This window comes from Centruroides vittatus, unplaced genomic scaffold, assembly GCF_030686945.1.
Source record: "Centruroides vittatus isolate TY-2023 unplaced genomic scaffold, ASM3068694v2 contig_883, whole genome shotgun sequence".
NCBI lineage: Eukaryota > Metazoa > Arthropoda > Arachnida > Scorpiones > Buthidae > Centruroides > Centruroides vittatus.
Genome location: NW_027122575.1, coordinates 1,067,713 through 1,086,295, shown reverse-complemented (window position 1 = coordinate 1,086,295; position 18,583 = coordinate 1,067,713). Strand labels below are relative to the sequence as shown.

At 30.3% G+C, this 18,583-nt stretch overlaps 1 protein-coding gene across 8 annotated transcripts in view; it reads left to right on the top strand.

Moving 5' to 3' along the window:
- The window catches only part of Ufd4 (ubiquitin fusion-degradation 4-like), a 166,108-nt gene that overhangs the window by 121,390 nt on the left and 26,135 nt on the right, over window positions 1-18,583 (top strand). For 6 of the 8 annotated variants that reach the window (XM_067280332.1, XM_067280330.1, XM_067280328.1 and 3 more), the window contains 4 exons: window positions 7,213-7,333; window positions 15,697-16,213; window positions 16,402-16,488; window positions 16,936-17,243. In XM_067280332.1, the coding sequence (XP_067136433.1) occupies window positions 7,213-7,333; window positions 15,697-16,213; window positions 16,402-16,488; window positions 16,936-17,243 (1,033 nt within the window). The remainder of the gene's footprint in view (window positions 1-7,212; window positions 7,334-15,696; window positions 16,214-16,401; window positions 16,489-16,935; window positions 17,244-18,583) is intronic. The other 2 variants (XM_067280333.1, XM_067280331.1) reach the window with 1 other exon arrangement.

Sequence of the window (18,583 nt, the reverse complement as noted above, 5' to 3'; positions counted from 1 at the left end):
GTAAGCGTCCTAATGACATTGGCCAAGATTACATTGATAAAACTGTGCCAAACTAATGGATGACTTTGTGGCTATTTCATTGAACACAAGGGTTCATGATCACTGAACAAGACTGGGTCAAAAATACTAAAAACTGCATGAAATACATTAAAAAAAAATTTCTAGATGACATTTGTAGGAAATGTTACATCATACATGAAAGTATACATCACAACACACATCACATTAAGTTGGAAGCTTTTAACACATTCTGACTGTTTAACATCAACATAACCAAGTAACAAACAATATATGAAAAGCTTGTACCCAAACACAATCTATTACACTCAACAACTACATTATAAATACTTCAGAGACTTTAGAAAACAACACTCACAAAATACACTACAGGAAATCTATTTTAGTTTATAACTGTACTATTTGTCCCAGCTGGAGATATAGAGATTTACATATTAAGGAATTCAGATGATTTGAAATCCATCTATTTTGAAATTCAAAGTGAAAATTCTGTCCAAACTGATGTGCACACGCTAACTCATTCGTTTAGATGAAAGTGCCTCCATACTATAAAAGAACAATAGACCAAGAACAACTCTAATCGTCAATAAGGCCTTACTTTTACAGTAACACATTTTTGTGTGTCATCTTACCCATAGAATATCCTTTTTTCTCTTATCTCATAAAATATGGCTGGGTTTTGGGATTGCAAGATTAGGCTACAGGCAGCAGCTTGAGATATTTGTAGGGCTCTAGGCTACTAGATTTGGGCAACTTACCATTTTAAAAATAATTCATACTACATTTTGAGAATTCTGCTTTACTTTTTATAAAATCTATCTGGCAACTTGTGAGAATCTCATTGTACCTGTGCAGTTTGCCTGCAGTTTATTTATATTATTAATATTAATTAATGAAAATAGCATTCTGTGCACTTAGCCATATTCCATTTGCTTAATAAATCAGTTATATAGCATTTGGCATATTGTACAACATGCCAAATGCTCAGATAATTTAAAGTCATGATTATTTTCTTCCTTGAATTTCGAACTAATGAGGATTTCCTGTAAAACCATGTGATAATCACAGAGTAAACAAGCCATCATAACAGACCAGACATCACATTCATCGAGAAATAAAACAAAATCACAATATATTAAAGACTCAGCTTTACCAAACCTTTCCATAAAATACAAAATAACATATGCTGAAAAAAGTGTGTGAAGTACAGTGGGTGATCATTAACCATTAATCATTAACCGATTATCAATTTACCATAGATTTTTATAGGAATTTGATTAATTTGTTCTGGAGACCCCAAAAAATAAATAAAAAATTATATACTATCTGCATATGTTTATATATATGCAATAATAAAAATAAATATATACACAGTCTTGCATTTTTATCAGCCATGTTGTTTTTCTGTTTGTGGGACATTAAAGAATCTGTCCAATGTCGATCACCTTTCTCTCTCCTTTAGGATTTTTCAGAAGTAATTAATAGCATTGTCATCATAGAGATCCCCAAGTCTATTAACTTCAACCAGGTTTGGATGCCATTCTAAGACCATTGTTCTGACATCCTCCCACTTCTTCACAAGATCTTTAATAGCAGATGTTGGCATTGATTCTCTTTTGTCTTCCTCTTTTTCAGAAGAAAACACATTTCACTGAGTTTCATGGAGTTCTTCTGTCATCAGATCAGTTTCAGATTTCATTATGAGCTCTCCAATGTCATCTTTATTCACCTCCAATTCCAGATCTCTAGCAGTTGTTACAATTTCATCCATAATTTCAGGGACATCATCTCCGTCATCTTGAATGAAGGAGGGACAGCTTTCGCCAGGCAGAATTCAACTGTTGTTGATTGACTTCTGACCATGCTTTTTGAATGAGCTGTATAGCTTCAAGAATATCAAATTTTTCTTTTCAAAACATTTTTAATGTCATCATTGAGGAGAAATGGAACTGGCATACTTCAAAACACCAACGAAACAGTACTCAAATGAACAATTTCTTGAAACCTGCAATAATCTCTTAATTCATTGGTTGAATCAATGAAGTGGTATTCAGAGGAGGAAACTGAACTGTCAGCCAGGGAAAGTCTTCCAGCAAATTATCTTCAAGGTCTTTTGGGTGTCCTGGTGCATTGTCCAATAGCAACAATTATTTTAATGGTAATTCATTGGTCTGAAGGTAATCCTTGATGCTTGGAGCACAAACTTCAAACAGCCACTCTTTGAAAAGAGCCTGCAAAGCCTGGGTGCAAAGCCAAAAATATTGTGTGTGTATGAACAAAATAATTTAATAATTTTTCTGAAGCAGATTACCTACCTCTCAATTACACAGGATCAAAATGGAAGATTACTTACAACAGACAAGTTCTATTCTGCTAAATTTTGATCCTATTACTACTTTGTTAAATAAAGTAAACGCACTAACTGATAACAATAATAAATTTTTGGTCTGTGAACCCCTTAGTATAGCTTTAGCACCCAGACTATTTGGAATGGTGAAAATACATAAATTGGGTTGGCTTCTTAGCCAGTTTTGGAGAAAACACAAGCCCCAACCATTACTATACAATGTGGGTTGCATACCCTACTCTCCTTGCAACTTTAGATATTTATCCCTTAGATGTCATCAAAGCCTTGTTGAGTGTTATACTACGTTCGCGCGCACTCCACGACTCACTTCAATCTCGATTTACCTACAGTCTGGATTGTGACTGTTGCCAGTCGAACGTCGTGCTGTTTGCACAGGCAGTCCGCTTGAGAAGAACCCGGCTATTACACGCGATAATAAAACTGACATAACTACGCGGTAAGTCACGAACACCAACAAACAAAATGTAAGTTTTGGTTAGAAATAAATACTTTTTCTTGCCATATATCTAATAATAGACCGATGTCAACATCTCTCCAAATATCTTTATTTTTCTGTCAATAGCCGGACATGTGTTCCGCAGCCATCTTGTATTTTCTCGCGCACGTGGGATTGTGGGATCTCTCTTATCACTGGATCTAGTTTCAAGAACTCTCTCGAGTCAATCGCGATTGAACCCCGTTTCAGTCAAGATTGAAACGGTCGACGATGGTCACACCAAGGCATAGTCACCAACCTTGGTCACAATCTAGATTGAAATGCTCAGTACAAACAGGGTATTAAGGTAGGTCCAGATTACTGTATTAATGAGTTATGTAATAACATAACTCATTAACACAGTGTATGTCATAGGAATACATAATAATTAGATTTCGAGATTTTAGATTACTTTCTTGACTTGTTCTTTTGTGCAACTAGTACTTGGCTGATCAGCGTCAGTGTATTTATTATCATTTGGATTTTTCTTTTCCATTTTTAAATTGATTAAATTATGTAAAAACATTTCATTGAGTTAAAATATCATTGCCATATATTTATTTTAGCATCGCATATGTCTTTGCAGCAGACTTTTCAAATTTAAATCTGAATTTGATATTAATTTTATGTTGATAAAGTATTATGAAACAACTCACAAGATTGTTAATAAACTACAATAATTTGTATTGTAAGTTGTACTGACTTCAAACTTTGATTATAACAACTACATAGTGATAATCAACAGATGGAGTCAGTTTTTGAAGGGCAGTTAAATCTGTTCAGAAAGTTTTAGAATTGATTATACTTAATAGATAGATAGCATAATTTCACTAAGCAAATTCTGTCCTACTGGATACAAGTAGTGTCCTACTGAAACATGTAAGTTAAAACAAAATTGTTTTATTGTAATTATGATTTTTGATATAATTATCATAATCTTTAGGTAAATGGACATTTTTAAGCTGTCTTTTCTACTACCAGTCTCAACATTTGGCTAATAACACAATTGTTATGACTTATTGAGCAGAGCTCCTCATAAGTCAGAAAGTGTTTTGTTTGTGATTGAAGCTTAAAGCAACCACACAACCACTAAACAAGATTTTTTGTACAACTTGGCAAGACTTACATTGTGATGAATCTGGAATTTTGAAATTCTTATGTATGGGCTAAGATATTAAGTCATAGTGGGCCAATTACTGGTTGTAAACTAGCCTGCTATACATCAGTTGTGTTTCTTAATGCTGTCAGTTTACATTGATTCCTATGATAATTGATGAGACTATGTCTTGTCTCTAGAATCACACTGCAGTCAACAGCTGGACACCTTAGAGGTATGAAGGAGTTGCAATTTGGCACAGAGTATTTTGTGCCCAAATCATGTGCACATAAAAGAAACCAGACTTGTAGGTAGTCAGGAGACCGAGAACCAAGTCAAAATAAAATACAAAATGTTTCTACAAATGGGCACAAGTGCAAGATTTGTGCATGCGTTGCTTGCGTTCTCCGAGACATAATCTCGTCCCAAGAATGATTTTGCCATTTTACTTGTTTTTTATTTTAGATTTAGATCAGTTTTAAACTTTTTTATTCTCCTCCCACAGTTTTAGTTTTATATGCTGGAGCTCAGTTTTGTTTTCTTAGAAAATACCTAGTCAGTCTTAACCTTTAAAAAATAAATTTTAGACTTCAACAAATGCCGAATTCTATCGGGCTAGATACGGCTAATTACTAAATAAATTATGCAACCAACTTGGCACTAGAGGGAGGTGTTAGGTGCCATCTCTTAATAACTTAATTAATTAAAAATTATAATTATTAAATTTAAATAATTTAGAACTACTGTAAGGAAAAATTCGCCTGGAGCAGGATAGAGTAAATGTTAATTATTTTATCACTTGTTTTCAGTACAGTAGTATAAATTGTTGGCATTTTTTACTTCAATTATAAACAGAATGAATTACTATTAATTAATAATAATTATTATTATTAATAAATCTTAGTTATATGATGATTAATTGTTTTTACATGTCATTTTATTGTAAGAATCAATGAAATCAAATTTCCATTAATTGTAGTAGTATTTACTTCTCTGCTTAATGTTAAGTCAGTTGTTATCATCATTGTAGGCAAATCCAGAACTGATTATAGTAAGCAGATTTTCTGTATTACAGTATATATGTATGGGGAGGCTATACCAGGTGATCATAATTAAAGTGTCTGTATTCAACACTGTAGACAGATTTAGCAGTTTAAATGCAACCGAATGTAGTATGTTGACACTTCAGAACATGTGAAAGAAATTTCTATTAAAAAAATAAAAAGACCAAAACTTGCTACTTAAAGATGTTTTTACTGCTATTTTAATTACTGTATTTTTTGTTTTATAAAATATTTTTTTCTTTTTGTATGTAAAAATTTATCTGAAAATTAGTATGCATCCTATAATCCAAATGTGCCTTATACTGTAAAGAATATTTTTCTCCCAATGATCAGCATGAAAATTGTGATACATTCAATATAATGGTGTCTCTCATATGGTGAAAAATACAGTATATTGGTTGATAACTAAATATGTATTTATTCATATAATAATAATAATAATAATTACTGATAAATATATTTTTAATAATTTTTGAGAAGTAAAGGAATTTACATTTTGTATTGAACAATAATAGAATATTTGTCTGTAAATTAATTATATAAATACAGTTAAACTTTTTTTTTATTAAGTGAAGTTGTAAGCTAGTTTCATTATTTCAATATAACTAATATGACATTATATTCATCTGCCACTTTCTAACCAAGTTTATTGAAACAATGAAACAACTTCACTTGATGAAAAAATTTGCATAAGTCACTCTGAATATAAAACAGTTTTTATTTTTTATTGTTTTATGGTTTTTTACAGTAAAACTTCTTTAAGATGATCAACTTAAAACTGAGGAAAATCAGTCATCTCAAGGATGGTCTTTTTAAAGGGGTGAAAGGGGTGACAAAAATATAATAGAGTATTTTATAAGATACTATGTACAGTAATAATAGATATAAATAAATAATATAATAGATAGAGTATTTTATATAATACTGTGTACTGTAATACTATACAGAATATGTAGTATTTTAGTGTCACACTATACAGGCTATTGAGTAGGCAATACAGAAAAAAATTATTTAAAAATACCATGCATTAATTAACACTATATTGCTACAAGAAAATATATTTATTAATATATCACATGTAATCCTTTGAACCATACTTGAAAATGATGCATTCAATCTTAAATGTTTAATTTAAAATAATCTGAAAAGGATTAACTTTCTGTTTTAATTTTTTGATAAGATGATACCTTCAATATTTCTTTTTATTTGGCACTAGAGACATTAGATTATTTGACATTAGATTTTTAAAAAAACTCAAATTTGTCATCATTGATTACCATTTTATATATTCCTATTAGTGGAAAGTTTGAATTAATTTGATTTTTATATTACTTACTGTAATAAGAATAAAGTTTATATTAACTTGTTTTTGTGATATTAACAGCAAATTATGTATATTTCCCACAATAGGACTGAATAGGAGAAAATAGAGACATTGAAGTTGTAAATGTTTGTCTCAAATTTTTTCATTTAGCACAACAATGCAACATGCCCAAACATTGTATATTATACTTACCCAAGGTTTTGACTCCATCATCCTGTTTGGGATGATGGAGTCAAAACCTTGGTTGCCTCAGGATATTTTACACAAAGAGATTGAGAGTAGTCATAATTATGAGTCCAGGTGATCATTGGTCAGGTAAAGGAGTGGTCGGCTTAAGGAAGATTAAAAACAAAGTAGCAATTTTTTCAGATTGCTACTCTGTTTGGAGACATACTTCTAATTTAAATTAAATGTTTAGAATAGAGTAGAGAATAAAAAATTATTAATCAAATATCTTATTTATAGAAAATAAAAGTTTGCTTTTGTATAGAACAAATGAATAAGATTTCAATTTATATAGATTGATTGTTAATACATATACCATTTAATACATACAATATAGTACAATCCTGTGAATATGCTTGCATTCAATATTAGTCATTTATAGTATTATAATTCTTAGTTTTCATAATATTTTTAATAGGTTTAAAACATATTGCATTGATAATAAAATTACTAAAATATTTCAAGTGTAATTTTATATTTTAGTAATTAATTTCAATGTTGAAGTTTGATATGTAATTTGTTTTTAATTTTCAGTAATAAAATAGATGTTTAATATAAAAGTTATAATGATTATATAGAGAATATAAAGATAATATTAACAGCATTATTAAATATGTGATTGTGTTCAAAAAATTTTTATAGTGTTTTAACAAGTCGTAAAAGTAGTTCTACCTCAAGCTTACTAGAAGCTACCTCAGAAAACAGCAAAACCTTTGTATCAAGTATGGGTCAAGCTACATCAACTGAATTTTTGACAATTAGAGTAAGTATATATAAATTTTTACAAGCAAGATATTAAATCTAAATGTATTTAGTGTTGGATATAAATGTTTTATTTCTATATTTTTTCATAATGTATTACATTATTAATTCATCAACACAATTAAATAAGCTTTTGTATAGATATTTGTGGAATTTTATTAGTAATCATTCCAGTTCGTACAAGATAATGAATGTCATAAGCAGTTGTTGTATCTCATATTTGGGAATTATATTTACATATTTTAACAGTAATAGCTGTTATAATGATCTATTTTTTAGATGAGAAAAAATTTAAATTTTTGTGGAAAAGGAAAACATTTACTGGAAGGTAGGAACTGATAAAATGCATTCAATAAGATCAAACTAAAAGTGTTTAAGAAAGTAGGAAACTGCTTATAATGCCTTTAGAACAGGCCTGGCCAACCCAAATTGTTTTGCGGGCCACTTTGATCATGCATAACATTACGGTGGGCCACAATTTAGGCAAACATGCTTTTTAAAAAGTAAAACAAATACAAAATGAATAAGATTTTATTGTTATACCAAGAGTTTGTACTTGCACTTGTGCATTATAACAATGACATAGGCAAATTTTCATTTATTTAATTGTTTTGGTATACACATAATGGCGAACAAAAGTTTTAATAAATATATAATATCGCTTAGCAGGCCACGGGTTGGCCAGGCCTGCTTTAGAATATTACTAACGTTTACAGAGAAGTTTACCTGTCAGAAAAACCTACTAAAACTTGTCTGAAAAACTTTGATTTGATGATTTTATGTTTCTAGATAAGAAACATTCTGTGAATGACCATCAAAATTGATAGTGCTGCAAGTGGGTTTCTTTTTTCCAGTTACTATTTGTTTTCCTATTTTCAATATTATGTTACTTTTTGTTACTATTTGTCTTTCAACAATTAAAAACACATTCATTATGAGAATGTAGATTAAAATATATGTTATTATTGAAATAGAAGAAAAAACATCAGACACTTAAACATTCATAGGAAACACTACCATTTATAGTGGTGTCATTCTTCTTGAAAGCACTTCCATTTCAATAGATGTCATTTGTGCTGTGAAGTCTAGAAACATAGTATTGTATCCTGTACTTGAACTTTCTAAATACAAATTGCTATAGATATGTTTAAGTTACTCTTGCTGTGATACATGGGTTTTGATTCGAGGAGGAAGAGGAGGAGGACATATTCTCCGACATTTTTGTACCAGTAAATTTGTTCTCTTCCCAAGATATATATGTTTTTATTTTATACCATATTACAAAAATTAGGAGTAGAAACAAGTACACTCTACACATCAGGTACACCTTAAGTAAGAAAAATTTATTACCTGATATCCTAATATATATATATATATATGGATTGATGCTGATGGTGTTATACCATGATTTTATAGGAATGGGCAACTTATCTGAATTAGACTTTTAATGGGTATGTTTCCTGAGCCAGTGATACTAAAGGAAGAACATTGCAGCTTGTTTTGGATTCTAGTCTTAGTGAATTGGACAAAATTATCTTTGCAGAGCTTAAAGTGACTTTCTTTTTTCACCTTTTTAGCTTTTTTCAAGGCAAACTCGCTTTTCTCACTTTTTTCACTTCCCACGTGGAATTTTTTTTTGTAAGTGTGGTCAGGAGCAAAATAGCAACCAGCATGCCCCATACGGCTTATCATGTGACCATGCGTGATATGATAAGGCACTCGTTATGTTAGGCTATATACATGTACTGTATGTACAGTACATGTATATAGGCTAACATAACGAGGAACTTCCCAAGGCTTGCTACTCTGCACATGCTGTAGGAATTTGCGTGTGGGTTCTCCTTGCTTGTATCCTTGTGAAATACTGATTTCTGCGGTGCTTTGATACAATCACACTGCTCTAAGGCTAAGTTACTTGGGTTGGCCCACAATGCATATTCTACTTACAAAGTTTTTTTGGACAAGCAAAGTAAACTAAAAGAAAAACAGAAAAAAGAACAAGAAGGAAGGGAGAGAAAAGAAGAGGAGGATAAAAGCACTTGAACAGGAGAGAAAGAAAATTGATACTCCTGAAGTTGAGCTAAAGAAAAAAAGGAATAAGAAATGCAAAGGGAAATGAGGTCAGGAATGATCAAAGAAGCCATGATAGACTACAAAATGCTGTTGAGAAAAACAACATTGAAGTGATACGTCTTGCCCAAGGGCTATTGGAAGGTGTGAAGAAAATTCAGTGTGATGAAGAGGAGAAAACAAGAGAAGTGCAGAAACTGCAGCATGACTTAAACAAAAGAAAATCTTTTTTCATTACAAATTTTTTTAACAAGAAATCAAAAAATGTACCTTAAAATAAATGGCATTTGAAATTTGGCACGTTATATGGAGACACATTCTGGTAGTTATGTTACTCTTTCATTTCCTTTGCTATATAACGGTGGGAAGTGCAGAGCACATGAAAACTTTGTGGGCCATTCTGTCTTAATGCAGTCTTACTGGTCACTTTTCTGGAGTATAAACTCAACCTAACTATTTTCATATTTAATTTTTTCAGTCCATTTAATAATCAATCTAATATCATATGCAATGTTATTGATACAAAATGTGTGTGTGTTTTTTTTTTAAATAACACCTCTTTTAGTTTACTTTAACACTCTTAGTTTTTTAGCTTTTTTCAGTGTGGACTCTCTTTTCTCGCTTATATTCACTGCCATGACTCCTTTAAGCCCTGTCTTTGCAATTCTTATACTAGATTGAGCACTGCCAGTCTCTTGAGAAGTATTTTTTTTAATGGCATACCTGCAAAATATTGATTTCTTATATAAGTCAATTGCTTCATTTTTTACCCCAATTGCATTTTATTATTTCAAGTGATGATCTCTGGTAAATTCAGTGACACATTTTATAGACAGGAACTTCTCATTCAAACTTTATGAAGAATTAAGAATGCTTTGTTGTCATAGGAAGAATTTGCAAATCTGATGTGAAGAAGACTGTGGATAAGACAGCAATATAGGAGGTAACGAAAAGCTTTGAGTAGAACAATTTCTTGCCTCTCAAAGAAATTGTTCTCAGTTAGCACATTCAAAGCATTTTGAATGGACTCCAAGAGGAGGAGATACTTGTTTTTTGTCATGGTATGTAATGAACTTCATTTCAGTCTGCAAGCTCCTCAAAAGGACATTGCTATTACTGCTAGTATCAGCAGTGTTCCATAAACAGTTTTTCTTCTGGTTTCAGAAAGCAGGGGATTTCTAAAATCGGAATTTAAAAATATTCAAACTATAACTGTGTAGACATTGTGAGCTTAACAAATATCCTTTTCGCGGACATCACAATAAACATACTTCAAGATGAGTGAAAACTCTTGCAACTGAAAAAGTTACCGAGCAGAATAAAAATACCCCTATAGATGTTTATTGGGAATCATTTCTTATTCTGAAAACACTCTCTGGAAATCTGAAATATCCTCGTGTCACTAGTCATTCAGGCTTCTTTAACTTTATCTCATAGAAGTGTGGATGTGGAAAGAGGTTTTTCTCAATCTGGAAGAATTTTGATAGATAAAACAAGACACACATGGATTAAAGTGTTAAATGCCAGATCCAATGTGCAAGATATACTAAAGGAATGTGGTAATAAACCAGAATATGTATCAATTACAAACAGATGGCATTAACAAGGTTAGTTTATGCTTTCTCATATGGGAAGAAAAGAATGGAAAGCAAAATGACTCAAAAGCAAAAAGAAGAGGAACAGCATAAGCTTATGGAAGAGAAACAAAAGGAAGAGGCATAGAAAATAAAACAATTTATTGATAAATTTTAAGACAATCCAAATTAAGCAAAGAAATAGGAGGCAGAGAAAAGAACAAATGAAAAACTTCTTGAAGCAAATAAGGAGCTAAAAGTAGCTTTAGAAAAAAATCGTTTGAAGAAGCCAAAGTTGCTCAAGCAATGCTACAAATCATTAAAGTATGTAAGGAAGAGGAAAAAGCCAAAAGTAAACAAACAGATCAGTGACAGAAGAACAGCTCAGCAATAACAAAGGAAATTTTATAAAAAATTTCTTTCAGAAGAAAAAGAAAAAAAATATGGAAAAATATGTACAGTATCTGTTTTCTTTTTACTTTGCTTATGATATGGATTTCTTACTCGATTTAGACTGGTTTTCCTTTGATCTGCATTCAATTGGTTATTAGCTTGAGTATTTTACTTTTAGTTCATTTTTATTTTCAGTTACATATCTCACGTTTTGTATGCAGATTCTTGTAAAATTATGTACAAATACAGTAGAACCTCGCTTGATGAGCATAATTCGTTTCAGAATGTTACTTGTTAAGAGAAACAATTTTTCCTATATAAATTAATATAAAATATGATAATGCATTCCATGCCAAAAAAAAATACTAAAATATTTTATGTATAATGCTTATTCAAAGAAAATTATACAATATACATTGTTAAGGAGCATGAATCATCATCATCATTTCTTCTAGCATGGGAATGAACCAACCTGAAATGCAAATTCAATTTGCAGAAAACAAAAAAAAAAAGAAATACAGTAATTTCTAATATTTAATTATAGCTATTACGTAGGCCAAGAATTTGGCATATCATTTGGCATGTTTATTATATAACAGGCTATGGTTGTTGATGTTTATATGTAATATGTCTGAACACAAGTTTGGAAAAATGTATGATCATAAGCAACACTAGGATGCTAGCGAAGGAGTACTAAACACAGACTGATGTAGCATGTGCACAATCCGGAACATCCCCTCTCCTTGTCACTCATGATGTGAAATGCTGCTCATTACGCGAATCATTTTTTTACAATTTGCTTTGCTTGTTATGAGAGGTGCTTGTTAAGCAAGGTTCCACTGTAATAATCAGTGGAAGGATTGTAAGGAATCTGGTACTTATTGGGCCAGAGTGTTGCTGGATTACTGGCTATTTTAATATTTTTACAAAAACTGATTGAACATTGCAGACATTGCTATAGCTTTTGTATCAAGGCATGCTGCTATATGCTTTTAATTTGTTTACAAATGCTCATTAATAAGTCTGAAGATGATATGGGTCCATGACTATATTTTGTTAAGTTGATTGAAATATCAGCAAAAATGTTGATGAATACAGTAGTGCACAAAATTTATATTCACAATTATTCATGTACAAATAAATAATTTTTCATAGATGTATTTATTATACATACAATTAAAAAAAGCTACACAAATTCTGAGTATGAGAAACCTACTTTTAGGCACACTGTTCTTACATTGACCTACAGAAAAGAAAATACAACATTTATACACAGTTACATATATTACAGAACACAAAATATATGCTACCTCTAATGAAACAATATTTGTTCAGCACAATGCAAGGTAGACTATACAGGGTGTATCAGTACAGCAGTTACAAACTTTTAGGAGAGAGAGTACACCTAGATGATGGGAAATCAAATAGCAATGCATGGTCGGAAATGCTTTTCTAGTGCAGTAGTGATGATAGAAAACACAAGAAAGGGAGGACACGAACAAGGTGAGAAAACATGTTTATTATTCTTAGCACAGCAAAAATGCTGGGTCGTCTTTGGATGGTGTATGTGATAGATGTTTCTACACCAGCCAAAGATGTCCCAGAATTTTTGCTGTGCTAAGAATAATAAACATGTTTTCTCACCTTGTTCGTGTCCTCCCTTTCTTGTGTTTTGTGACGTCACTACTGCGCCAGGAAAGCGTTTCTGACCATGCATTGCTATGTGATTTCCCATCATCTAGGTCAGCGGTTCCCAACCTTTTTTGGACCAGGGACCACTTTGATTTCATTGTTGCTAGCAGGGACCACAAGGTTTAAGAAAAATAAACTGTGTCAATCTAAAAATAACTTTAATCAAAACTTAACATAAGTAATCGTTAAACTCAAGAGTAACATGCTTTAACAGTACTATTATAATAGAAAACATATCATTTTTAGTAAAAATTAAATTCAATTTGTATCAATGTGGGAATAATAACTCAAAATTAATAAAAGTTTTAAATCTTTCGCGGACCATATTTTAGCTCTTGCGGACCACTGGTTGGGAACCACTGATCTAGGTGTACTCTATCTCTCCTAAAAGTTTGTAACCACTGTACTGATACACTCTGTATATAGTTTATTGAATTACACTGCATAGGAGTTTGAGGTCCATCTGAGGTTCTGTTACTTTGCTCTTGTTTTCACAGGTGATCTCCCAGCAGAGGAAGATGTGCACATTGCTACATCTCCTTCCTCTGCTTTGATTTGCACCACATTTCCAAGAAAATTTCAATTTGCAGAATATTTAATAGCATGCCAAATTATTATTGGACAATTTTGGATTATCAGCTACTTTTTGGTGGATGCTGGATAAATGAACTTCTATTGTAATATGTAATTAAGCTAGTTGAAATAAAGGAAAATATTTTCAAGTATATTATGCATATTGTAGATTTAAAAAATATTTTGATTATTATTTCAAAAAAGAACATGTTGATAAACTAATTTTATAAACTTTATAGAATATAATTAAATATTCTAATAAAATGTAAACTTATTTTAAAATTCTAAAAATTGAAAATTACAGTTTTTATATTTTAATACAATAAAATCCAAAAAGTAATGTTTTATAATTCTGTTAGTATTGTATTTAGATAATTAAATTATTAGGGGAAAAAATCTATAGATTTAAAAAATTGTAGTTTTGACGTTAACATTTAACTATTTATTTTCATTCTTTTATCCAACTATGATATATTGCATTAAAAAATATTTTGTTTTAAAAGATATGTATTTCTTGTTACCATTTCTTAAAAATTCTATATTTAGCAAAGAAGTAAACAGGCCTTGTTTAATCTATCATACTCTATAAACTTCATTTAAAGTTAAATACAGTACAAACAATTTTAATTAGAAACCCTGTAATTTCAGATATTTTTAATAATGCATTTCCTTAAATATTGAAGATATTTCTCTTAAAATTTCATTAAGCATACCACTTGTATACATATCATCTTATAAATAAAGCAAAATTTGTTTTACTGTTGTTTTATTTATTATTGGTACCTTATATCAATAATAAATTAAAGTAAAACAAATTTTTATTCTCTTACAATAAGTTATTACACCTTGTCTAATAGTAACAAAACATGACACCTGTAAACATTTAAACCAGGGAAATATATAAAGTACAAAAGTATAAAATTGTTTCATATAGAACATATTTTTTAGATGATAATTTAAAATACTGGAAATTCAGATGGTATCTGTTTTTAAGAGATCATAAAAAAAATAATGACTGAAATATAATATGATTATTGTGAAGTGTTTAGCCAATAGTTTTGTACTTGTATATGTGAATTATTACATGTAAGATGTGCCAGAATTTGGGAAACAAACCATCCACATTAAATAAATTAAAAAGTAACATAAACAAAAGTACTTGATTCTTTTGAAGAAATCTGTGAAATCTTAGTTGGTATCAACATCAACAAATTCAGTATAAATAAGGTTAAAAAATTTATTTAATTAAAAATATACTTTTTAAAACCTTTATTTTTTTTTTTTTTTTATAGACCTCAGAAAATCAAATAGGGTAAGATGTAATCAATTTAGATGGAAATTGGTAAAACAAAGACTGTAAAGAATTGATTTGGAAGAAATAGTAATGCTTTCCAAAATGTTTGTGTTTATTCTTAACTAGAATCAACAGACACATTAAATGACTTGTTTTTGAAATAATAATATAAATTAAAAATATTAATCATCTAAAAGTGTTGTTTCTATATTTTAGTGCACTAAATTTTAAATTGCAAAAATATTTGAATTGTATTTATTAAGTTACATTAACAAACATATTTGAAGATTTGGATGCTAAATAAAGCAGTCAGATCTGTTTTTATGTTAATGTTTGATCAACATCATAATGTAAGATTAAATTTGAAACTAGATTTATAATTACTCTAATAACAGATTTGTAAGGAGTTACATAGATTTTCTTATAGAATAAAATGAATAAGTAAGAAATTTGATTAAATACTAGATTTAATCTGTTGTTGTAATGAAACACCCAAAAAATTCAAGTCTGGCTTTAGAAAGCATAATGCTCTAAATATTTTAGAGTAGCTATTATAGAGTATTTAATACACAAAACAAATTTTACAAAAAATAAAATCATTTTTATTTGACATAAAACATTTTTTTTAAGCATCAAAATTTAATCTAAAAAAAGATGATAATTTACAAAATACACTGAATAAGATGTAAATTCTGGTTTAATATTGGTTTATTAATTCTAAATCCATTTAAATTTGCAAAATAATTACCTGTATATTATATCTCATAGCAACAAGATGAAAATTCAGAAGAATATGGAAAAAATGCTGGTAATGTAATTCGAACAAGAACATCTGAACAACCTAACTCTGCTTGTATTACTTCAGGCCAAGCAATTGTTGTACATGCCAGTGAATTACCATCTTTAGGAATAGCTGTAGGGCTGTCTCCAACAAGAGAAGAATCAGAAGATATAATTTGTCATTCGGAGCAAAATCAAGAAATTCAGTCAGCAGCAATAGTAGAAAATTCTCAAAGATATTCTACAAAAAATCCAAATATTGTCGAATGTCAATCTCAAAATGGACGCTCTAATACAACAAATGCAATGAGTGTTAGTGTTCCAAATTTATCAATTAATACTAATGCAAATGACTGTAATGTCAGTTTGTTGGAAACATTTGCTGCGACTGCACGCCATCGGGGAGAAAGTGGAACTAATATTAGTAGCAATTCGTCAATATTCAGTCGTGGTTCTAATAATGTCGGAAGTCTTGTGCGATTGGCTCTTTCGTCGAATTTCCCAGGTCAGTGAAATTTAATTATTATTTTATGTTTTCACTAATATTATTAACATTAATAAAGGGATGGATATAATTATTAACTGAAATTTGCAGTGTGTTTTGTGATTTTAAACCAGTTTATTAGTTTCATATGTCAAGTCACCATGTAACAGACAAAACCTGACTGCATGTGACCTGTTTCTTATCCATAGAGATACTTGCTGACCTACTAGGAGAGCTACCGGTTGGTAATGAGTCATCAACAGACTCATCTGCTCTTACCAATCATCTTGCACCAGGTATGCTACATTATACCTGTGTATCGCCATCATTACCTTCTTTAGGAACACTGCATCTCTCACTCCCCTTCCATACTAATTGAAATTAATTAAAATTAATTACCCACTTTGAAGTGATCGTGACTAAATGCTATTTAAATGATCTTTTTTTTAAAAAGAAAAGAAAAAAAAAACTATAAATATTGTATAATATTGAATGGCACTTCAATATATAGATATTTCTTTATAATTTCGTAACTAAAAATTTTTGAATCAAATTTGATTGAATATAAACAAATTGTTTTAAAACTTTTTATTGAAGGGAATTTATTAATAATTACACTGCAAAGATCTGGAAGTGGGGCAAGAATGTTTCATATGCAGAAATGGATAAATCCCTCCCTTGTTTTAAATTTATTTAAATTGCTTTTGTATATTTGTATGTTTATATAATTTTTTGCTTTTCAGGAGGTTCATTAAGTACTGCGCAGAGCTATCCTAGTTTAACAGGGACAACTACTATACCAACACTTTCTGGAAGCCAGTCTGTAAGCACCAGCACAGCCACATCAGCTACAGGAATGACATTTGGACAAGGTCTCACAATGAGCTTCACGACATCTACATCAAGTGAGAGTGAACAGGATTTCTTAGAAAGTTGTCGTGCTACTACATTGTTGGCAGATCTGGAAGATGAAGAGGAACTGCCTGATCCAGATGATGATGAAAATGAAGATGATGACGACGATGATGATGATGATTATGAAGATGTAATGGTAATACTCAATTTAATTAGTAAATATTATTACATAATAGTATTTTTATAGAAAGGTTTTCTTTGGACACAGTTTTAGATTCTTTGATGAAAATTAATCTGTATATATAGAAGTAAAACACATTAGCTAGTGAATATATATTGGGTGCATCTAGGTAGTAAGCAGCTAACTAAACAAGCCAATGAAGAGTTTGCTTGCTTTATTAGCCATCTAGGCACACCCACTGTGTGGTCTTGTTTTGCATGGTAATTATGTTAGTAAATACCATGCAAAATGAAATCCACATAAATTTATGTTCCATCTCAAGTAGTCTTAGTTGATTGCATAGACACTTGTGTAGCTATTTATAATTAACAGAAAAATGTTAAATGTGTTTAAAATATTTTACTTTGCTTTTTACTATAATAAATAACATTTTAGTTTTCTATATCTGAATATACAGAACAAAATTTTATTATATTGTATCAAGCACACTATTTGAGAGAAATACATGCAAACCAGAGTATTCAACATAGTGAGTGGCATTTAGTAGTTTTCTGTTTTGCAACTTGAACACTAACTATATAGTGTATTTACTGGACACATGGCAAATTTCATCACTAATTCTTATTCAGTCGATACGTGTATTAAGTGCTTGTACACGTTTTGGGCTGTTGACGCCCCTCTTCAGCCAACTAAAATACAAGTATACGGTTACAAATTGAAATATATAAAAAATAAAAGGTTATGCTGTATAAAACATACTTTCAAATCACAGATCTTTGTAAACATAAAATTGTTTTAAAACTTCTCTGTACTTAGTTTTCTGTTTGGAATGTCAGAAGCTAAAGAAGCATGATTTTGAAGACTTAAAAGTCTGATTTGGTCACGCTGAGAGTATTTGTATTGATGTGACTCTTTTAAAGGAACATAGTTGTGTATGGTGTTAAAATATCTTCAGGTCTTTCCTTAAATTTCATTGTACAAATCAGATTGCTGTTGTATTTGTAAAAGAAGTCTACAAGGAATTTTGCATTATGCAGTGTTTGCCTAAGATTTTTCCATGTTGAGTTTTTTTCTCTTGGAGTTGTTTGTTCTTAACTTTGTCCTACTCAGCAGAATTTAAACAAACAAGCTTGTTCAGATCATTACCTGTTAATATTGTTTTCAACTCATCAGTTAACCTTTTACGAGTACCTGATGAAATATTGTCAGTTTAGCTTCAGCTGTACATACGACTTGATGATATTTCGTCATTTTAAAAATGTTTAATTTTAATCAAAACTTTCCTGTTTTAGCTTGCAGTACTTCTAATGTATGTAAGTTTTATATATATATATATATATTTGATTAATTATTAA